Here is a 9244-nt window from a genome sequence, read left to right as displayed (position 1 = left end):
ACCTCTAGGACTGTTGAAAGCTTCTTCCTGGAAGTGCTGATTCCATAGTACTCCTGGCCTGCTGTAGCCAAAAAAATTAATGGACACAAAGGTGCAGATATTAGCCATTAAAAGTTGTCTCAGCCTCTGAAACAGACCTATAGGCCGGGACTGTGGGCTAGTGTAGGACACCTGACAAGCTGGTTTTCACTGTATGAACCCATAGCCTGTAAAAGTGGATGCTGACTATACTGTCAGGACTGCGATGGATTTTCACCAAAGTTTTAGGATAAAATATATGTATTCAACAGCATTAGTGGAGCCAGCACTGGATGAAGTAGTACGTGAGGCATTATAGGACTATAGTTCTAGACAGCTTTCCATAAGGTTAGGTGAAAACTGTAGGTTATGGAACTCCGTTTGAGGGTTCAATATAACCCCATTTTTGCATTTAAAAACACATAGAAAATGTATGCATAAAGAATCTATGTGTTATTAATTGCTGTCTTTAGGGAAGTGGGGTTATGGCTTCTCTTTTTTCTTACCTATCTGCTGAATCCTTATAATAAGCATGGATTACTTTTATAATAATAGTGACCAGATTAAAAAAAAATATTCTGTACAATCTCAAGATTCAAGAATAATTCTAGCACTTTTCTAAATCTTCCCTTCATTCCTCCTTCACACCCTCCATGCAATGCTTCAGTCGCCTTGCTTAGCTGCAGGTAAGTGGCACGCAACATCCCCCCTCTCACACATGGGAGAAAATGAGGAATTAGGTGCAAAAGGCTTTGAGCAGCCGAGAGACATCCCCATATCCCTGAACTAAAACTCTTCCATTTGCTCACAGAGTAGCATTTACTGGTAGGACTTGTTTATAAGTACAGAATTCTCATGTTGATATCTGAGTTCAAGTTCACGTTTAGAAGTGGCAATTAAAAGCTGAGACAGGGCCTGCAGAGGCAGACACCCAGCAGGCAGAAGTGGCAGACCTGACAGGAGAGGACAAAGCCTGGACAAGGCTGCCACCTGCGTCGTCAGTCAGCACGGGCACCCAGGTTCCTTCTGCCTCTTCACCTGCTTCCAAACCCCAAGCAGGATCACGGCCATGACCTTGAGGGATCCAGAACAGACTTAATTATACTCAAGAGGACCACACATCCAATGTTCAGGACTTAAAAAGAAATAGAATGTAGGCATACAGTCAAGATCCTCCACATTAAAAGTGGGCATCTTCAAATATAGCTTCAGAATCGTGCTACCACCAGCCAGACTAGGATAGGAGGTTATATTCTCCCTCTTCTGCTTTTACTTCTTTGGTGTGAAATGAAGTTGATTTCTTATTTGCCAGCATCCTCTCGTTACAGTACCTGCTCTTCAACGTCTGATCTTCTAATGAAGGAACTTACACTATCCAATATGTTTCTGAATATCACTTTTTTTTTTTCTCCCTCATTTCACAATACTCCTTAAATTAAAAAAAAAAAAAAAAGACACTGGAGAATAAAGTCTTAACAACTGTTATGGGGCCATGATCCTTTGTACTGACCACTTTTTAAACTCTTCATAAGAGGGGTCTTTAACAAGCCCGTGTTTAAATATGAATGGAATAAAGGCAAAAGGAGATGAAAGACATGGCATTCCTGGTGAAATAGGTCAGATGATTTTCAGACTCCCAAGTGTCCTGATAGTTTTACGTGATCCAGTCCAGTTCCTGGAAAAAAAACCTGCCAACAGGTAACAGGTCTTTGAAAGCTTTTGAAGCCAAAGGCTCCCCACCAGCCAGCCCATCTCTCACTACGTTTCTCAGCCTCATTAAGAATGAGAAACAGATACCATGGCACCAACCTGTCTAGAGAACACAGCGAGACAAATGTAATTGCCTGTATGAGGAATATAGGGCAGCGACTCCGAATCATTCGTATTTACACCCACTCCATTTCGGTTGTCTTTCCTTTATAATTTGGCCATACATCGATGTCAAGTGTATAATTTCATCTGGGGCTTTATCAGTTACCGCCAGAGCCATGATTACAGGGTGCAGGGGATGCCTCCCCCTGAGCGAGGCTATCTTTAGTATCTTCTTGATAGCCACTTCTTACATAGAAAATCAAAAGGAAAGTCGGTTTTCTTATGTGGCTCCAGAATCACTAAATATAACATTTAGGAGCAATTTATCGACTGTAACTGCTGGGTTTTCAACTGCCACTACAGTTTTTCAAAGTGCTCTTATTCCTTTCTTTTGTGATTTTTATCAAGTTGGAACAGAAATTTCAGGGAGTTCTATATTGACCATTCAATCATGTACTAAGTTCAACTTTTACCTTGCTAGTGCCCCACCCAACTTATTGTACAAACATAAGCCTGGATTTTGACCAATCAGAATCCCAGCAAGAAGGCTACCAGTATGATTTTTGGAAGAAGTAACGTTTCACAAACAAAATAAGAAAATGGCTCGCTGATCTAGGATTCAAAAGATAATTTATTAGTCTGAGGAGTCACACACTATACCCAGTAATATGCATCTTTTATTTTTGTGCCTTTACCTTAAAAATATATTTAAACAAGAAACAAAGATAATATTGAATTTTCCCATAAATTTTGCTTTCTTATTTACAGTGTTACATTGTAAATAACATTCCATTATACACAAATTAAGGACTGCATTACCGTATGGTTTCTTTATATATCCTTTCACAATACAGTACATACAGCTCAAAGCTATTACGTTTAGAAAGGCTTGAGGGAAGAAGTACAAACTTTGTCAATAAGACTATTATTTTAAAAGGTTCTGACCTTGATTCTCTGCTAGATTGTTTCACTGAAACCATTCTTTGTTAAAGAAAAATGCCCCATATGAGGGATGAGAATAACAGTTTAAGTCACCACAGGATCCACTTAAACTGGTTAACAAATAAAAACACTTTATCACTTATTACTGTTACTAAATGGAGCACTACCACTGTCAAGTCATTTAAACAAGCAGATTTACCCTTCAATTCAGACACATTACATCGACGACAGTTGGTACCTCTTTACGAAATAAAAAATGTTTCCTGCAACTTTAGGTTTGACTTGTAAACAGTTAAAGCACACATTTTGTAAAGATGATTGACTCATTCCTGGTCTTAGGTTACGCAATATGGGGGAGTTTCTATTTCATCAGGGAGAAGCAAGCACTCACGCTGCACACACACACACACACACGCACACGCACACACACACACTCGTGCACTCAGCCCACCCACCCACCAAAGGCCGGTGTGTCACTAGCACTCACTGTGGCAGCACTAGTGTCGCCAGCGGTGTGCGAGGCTGCAACAGGAGTTAATAAAATGAAGACGATAGGACAGGACATCCAACTTCTGTTAAAAATACGGAAAGCTCAGGTTCTGAAATGCCCTCAGATGCTTCATGCTCAGCTTGAAGGTTCAGTTCACTGGGCTCTGCAAGCGGCACACCCCACCTTCGATGGCCACGGACTGACCTGCCACCGCACCGGGAGGGAGTCTGGAAATGTGAGTCTGCAAAGAGGGAGACAGGAGAACGTTAGAGGTGCCGGCTGTGTCCCCCCAGGTGTGACAGGTGGAGGCCAGACCAGAGCCTCACGGCTCCTTTTTGCCTCTGGGCACCCGCAGACAGTGGTGGTGGGAACCTTAGGTGCCCAGATCCTGCTTGTCCAGGCCGCTCAGGGCACGTGTACTGAGTATCCCTGTGAGCCAAGCACAGCACTAGCCGCTGGAGTTTCAGAGCGGGCAGCCAGCCACGGCCCCGACAGCACAGAACTTACAGTGTAGTCAGTCTGTACACCGAGTAGCAGAGTGCTTTTATTGTGGACACTATTACAGATGTCCCCCATTTTGTTTTAATCCTCATCCAAGAATATTCTTTCCACTGATTTTCAGAGAGAGTGGAAGAGAGAGGGAAAGACAGAGAGAAACATCGATGTGAGAGAGACACATTGATTGGTTGCCTCCTGCAGGGCCCGGGCCGGGGAGGAGCCTGCAACTGAGGTACTTGCCCTTGACCGAAGGGTCCCAGGTCGACACTCTATCCACTGAGCCCACTGGCTAGCGCGAGTCCCCCATTTTCTGTATTCAGAATAGCGGTGTGCTTTCATTGTTGGCACGATTACAGATGTTCCCCACATTCACCCCCTCTGTCCATCTCCACCCAGCCCCCAGTGGTTTTAATGCCAACTATCTTGGTCACATTCCAGTTCCATGAAAACTAATAATTTATATATATTTTGTCCTCTGAGCATTCAGAGCAACTACGGATACCTGGTTCATGTTTATATTTCCAATTTGTCCCTTAAAAGATCTGAATAGCTTACAAAAAGTCAGATAATTAAACAACCTAAAGTAAGTGAGGCAATGAGGGAAAAAAAAGAAGAGGTTACAAAACAAGGTGAAGACTGGCCTGAGGTGAACACCTAGCAGACTGCTGCTGTCCCCCAGCTTCCCAGCGGCTGCGACGGGGTGGTTCACGTGGCACACAGGATCACACAAACCATGTGCCTGGAGAACGCCTACCACTGCAGCCAGGGAGCCATGCGTTTGGTGGGGCTTCAGATACGGTAGGTGGCATGTATAGTGGATCAGCTGTACGACAGTGAGCATGGTGGGATGAGGGCTACATTATACAGAGGAGGCGGCCCCGAGTGAAGATGTGAGTGTCCCGCGAGGGGTCAGGACAGCAGCCAGGGATCCCTTTGTAGATGGTCCTGCTTAATCCGGGGATAGGTAAATGTAGGGAGTTTCTAAGAAGAACAGGGCTGCATCTCCTCTAGGGCAGCGATTCTCAACCTGTGGGTCACGACCCCTTTGGCGGTCGAACGACCCTTTCACAGGGGCCGCCTAAGACCATCTTGCATATCAAATATTTACATTACGATTCATAACAGTAGCAACATTACAGTTATGAAGTAGCAACAAAAATAATTTTATGGTTGGGTCACAACATGAGGAACTGGATTTAAAGGGCCAGGAGGTTGAGAACCACTGGTCTAGGGAATCTTCTTTAATTCTGTTTCTCTAAACAAGCTTTTCCTGAGAACTGAACTGAGGGGAGCTCAGCCCTGGGGTAGCCAAATAGGAAGCAAGCATGCACATTTGGTGGAAAAACAGGTAACATGGTTGGCTTATAGCTGAGGGTGGACACCACTCTTGAATCTCATTGTGCAAGTCCTATTAGAGTAGCTGACACCGATCAACCATTTGGAAAGTTCTGGAGAACAGGACTGTCCTTTGGCTACTTGGTTTCTGTGTGTACAAGGCAGCAGCAACCCGGAACCTTTGGGGGTGAGGTTGGTGGACTTGGGGGTGGAGAGCTGGGCGAGGCAATCCTGTGGCATCTCCTGGGATGAAAGTTTCAGTGAGTTCACTCGGCAGGCTCGTGCCGCTGGGAACTAACTGTGTCCCAGCAGCTGGCCTCATTGTCATGTCGGAGGGCACACTTGCCTCTCACTGCTTGGATATCTTAGAGCTAAGTCCATGCTGAGACTAACTGGTGAACCTTCTGTTCCTTGTGATGCTTCATGAATCTTGTGGGAGGAGCTAGAAGAGGACCTGTTTGATTCTGCTAACAGCCCTTGTCACATTAGGAACAAAAAGCTAAAATCCCATAATTCCCAGGGCTCAGTGTTGATGGGGCCATGTTTATATTTCAGGACATTATTAACATGTAGTGAAAGAGAATTATTTGCCTAGGGATCATTCATTATTTTTTTTAAAGGTTCTCCTAAACAAAAAGCTCCCTGAGAGAGTAGAAGCCCCTCAGTCCATTTCATCCCTAACGTCACCTCGTCAGTACTGAACACAGGCATGCAGCTATGACAGGGGTCAAGAATAAAGCAGAATCGCTGTGGAAAACAGTATGGCAGTTCCCCAAGAAATTAAAAATAGAATTATCATATGATACAACACTTCCACTTCTGAGTACAGACCCTAAACAAGTGAAAACAGGGACTCAAAAATATATTTATACACCAAGGTTCACAGCAGCATTATTCACAACAGCTAAAAGGTAGAAGCAAACCAAATGCCCATTAGTGTATGAAGAGATAAACAAAATTGTGTAATATGCTTACAATGGAATATTATCCAGTTTGACAAAGGAACAACAGCCTGACACATGCCACAATATGGATAAGCTTTGAAGACATTATGCTAAATGAAATAAATGATACAAAAGTGCAAACATTGGAGGATTCCATTTATATGAGGTACCCAGTAATCAAATTCATAGAAAGAAAGCAGAATGCCACAGCTGTGGGCGGCAGGAATGGGAAGTCATTGTTTAATGAGCACAGCCTGGGAAGATGAGTAAGTTCTGGAGATGGAGGGCTGTACAATGTGAATGGTCTAAATGCCACTGAACTGTACACTAAGAAGTGGTTAGAATGATAAAAAATTTATGTCTTATAGATTTTACCACATTTTTTAAATCCTCAACTGAGGATATGTTTTTACTGATTTGAGAGAGAGAGAGAGAGAGAGAGAGAGAGAGAGAGAGAGAGAGAGAACAGAGAAACACTGATCAGTTGCCTCTCATATGCACCCTGAGCAGGGATTGAACCCACAACCCAGGTATGTGCCCTGACTAGAATTGAACCCACAACCTTCTGGTGTACAGGATGATCCTCCAATCAACTGAGCCACCCAGCCAGGACTTCCACCATTTTTTAAAAAAAGTAATAAAGCAGAAATGACACTTTCCTACCTGGTACAGAATAGTTTTCCACGAGATGGCATTAAGAGAAGGGGTCAGCTAGGAATGGATCCAGGATGCAGACCCCATAAGAGAAACATTAACACTGCCAGGTTCTGTTCACAAATAAGTTGGAATTTTCTAATCAGGTTAAATTATCTGTCTCTAAAAGAGAAGCTCACAGGAAAATCCATCCTTATGTTTCCCAAAGGTCCAGAGAGAATCCAGGCACCAGAGGGGACAGAGAATAAATTGTTAAAAGATCAAAGAGTGACCATATGTCCAAGCAGATGGCCTGCAACTTGACCAGAGGGATGTCGGTCTTAAAGCAACTGATTTCTTGCTGACCATGGCAAAGACCCAGAACTAGGGGAAAGAAAGTCATGTCCCATGAACCAAGGGACTTGATAGCAATCTCTTGAGATTTACAAAAACACAGACGGCCAATCCTAACTCATCTCTAACACTCCCATCCCCATTAAGTTTACGACAGAAGAACATCTAAATAAACGGAACTAAATCACAGTGTCAAGGAGAGTTAGGAAGGAAAAGAAAAAAGGACTGAAAGTGATGACAGTGGTCTTGAGAAAATAACAGCACCTGGGCAAAATGCTTCAAAAATACATTGAGATTTGTAAAGACTGAGCTGATTACATAAGACAGAAATGTTCAAGTACACAAACTAGTGGTTAGATTCTCTTCAGGATTACCCATTCCCTCGATTGTCATCTAGTTGAGGGGTTATTTTGAGATTACAAAACACATTGGCATGGTCTTGGTGTTGAGAGGAGTGAATTGGCTAACCATCCAAATGTCAATGCTTCACCAGTTTCATCCATCAACACGGTCTTCTGACTCATCAAAAAATAAATGACCTTGGTCTGAAAAGGTCAGAGCCAAGATGTTTTGAAGCTTTCTGTGGAGATTGCAATGGAGCGTCAAATTCTATTATAAACACTGCGAGCTGTTTCACAGGCTATTTTACATGAGTGTTTGTCTCCAAAATTTCTTCTAGAGAAATGGGTTTGAATTCCTCGTGAGATTAAAAATAGGCCACTTTCTACAATGAACTTATATGTCAGTATTTGAAAGTTCAATAAAGTATTTTACATTGCGTAAGGCCTGTGTAGATCCTAGGGTACCCTATAAGCATAAGAACTTAAAAAAAGGTGTCTTTGAAGCCATTTAAGTAGCAATGTACTTTCATTGGAATTTACATGAAATAACACATGAAAATGATAGGTTAAAAAGCAGCAGATTGCTCCATTTTGGGTAATCTCCCTCCATTTCTTGCTGCATACCTCCTTCATATCTGATTTCAAGTCTCGAATATCCTTTTCTGGTTCTTTCTCAAGGAAACAACTTCCTTGACTGGATCCCCTACTCAGTCTAGAAACTCTCATTCTAGCTCCTAGAGCACTCATCTAAGCATGTGATGTAACTGTCTTGATTTTGGTTTGCTTTGAGCTTTTAGGTCTCTGTAATTGAAAGCCAGCTGGAGGCGGGAGACTGCCCTACACACACCTATGTAGTCCCTGAACCTGTCACGATGCTTGACACAAAAGGCTAAATATGCTCACTGAGTGTCTGAATGACAAAAATATACCTTCCAAGGCTATGTTTATGAACACACAAAGAACCTCAAATGTTTTAGCTAGTGCGACCGGTCAGTTTGGCTAAAAAGTCAATCATACTAGTTTGTCATATATTTTTTAAGATTAAAAGAATATATAGACTGACTGAATGGAAGAAGATATTTGCCAATGATACCTCTGATAAGGAGTTAATATCCAAATTTTATAAAGAACTCAACATCAAGAAAAAAAGCAATCCAATTAAACAACAGGCAGAGGACCTGAAGAGAGATGTTTCCAAAGACATGTGAAAATATGCTTAATGTCACTAATCATCAGAGAAATCAAATTAAAGCCACAATGAAATATCATCTCATACCTGGTAAAACAGCTATCACCAATAAATCAACAAACAAGAAGTGTTGGTGAGGATGTGGAGAAAAGGGAGCTCTCGTGCACAGTTTTGGGGAATGCAGATTGGTACAGCCACTGTGGAAAGCAGTATGGGTCCTCAAATAATTAACCATGGGACTGCCTTGTGACCTAGTGATTCCACTTCTGGGAATATATCCAAAGAAACCCAAAACACTAATTCAAAAGTATATATGCATCCCTATATTCATTGCAGCGTTATTTATCATAGCCAGTATATGGAAACAACCAAATAAACAACTGGCTAAAGAAATTGTGGTACAAATACAATGGAATATTACTCAGCCATAAAAAAGAATGAGATATTACCATTTGCAACAGCATGAATGGACCTAGAGGGCATTATGCTAAATGAAATAAGTCAGACAGAGAAAGACAAATACCATATGATTTCACTTATATATGGAAATTATTTTTAATTTATTTTTTCCAGCTTTATTGAAATATAATTGATACATGTTATTTTTTTTTCCTTTTTATTGAATTTATTGGGGTGACACTGGTTAACAAAATTATGCAGGTTTCAGGTGCACAATTCCACAACACAT

General features: G+C 41.9%; 1 protein-coding gene across 12 annotated transcripts in view; it reads right to left on the bottom strand.

Annotated features, from left to right (window-relative positions):
* Positions 1-2443: 2443 nt before the first annotated feature.
* TASP1 (taspase 1) overlaps positions 2444-9244 on the bottom strand; it is a 254206-nt gene continuing 247405 nt past the window's right edge. For 11 of the 12 annotated variants that reach the window (XM_059705535.1, XM_059705529.1, XM_059705534.1 and 8 more), the window contains one exon: positions 2444-3503. In XM_059705535.1, the coding sequence (XP_059561518.1) occupies positions 3307-3503 (197 nt within the window). In that variant the 3' untranslated portion in view covers positions 2444-3306. The remainder of the gene's footprint in view (positions 3504-9244) is intronic. The other variant, XR_009454031.1, reaches the window with a different exon arrangement.

The sequence above is a fragment of the Myotis daubentonii genome, chromosome 8 (assembly GCF_963259705.1).
Source record: "Myotis daubentonii chromosome 8, mMyoDau2.1, whole genome shotgun sequence".
NCBI classification, from domain to species: Eukaryota; Metazoa; Chordata; class Mammalia; order Chiroptera; family Vespertilionidae; genus Myotis; species Myotis daubentonii.
The sequence above is the reverse complement of the archived record's forward strand: the minus strand, read 5'-3'. Positions and strand labels throughout refer to the sequence as shown.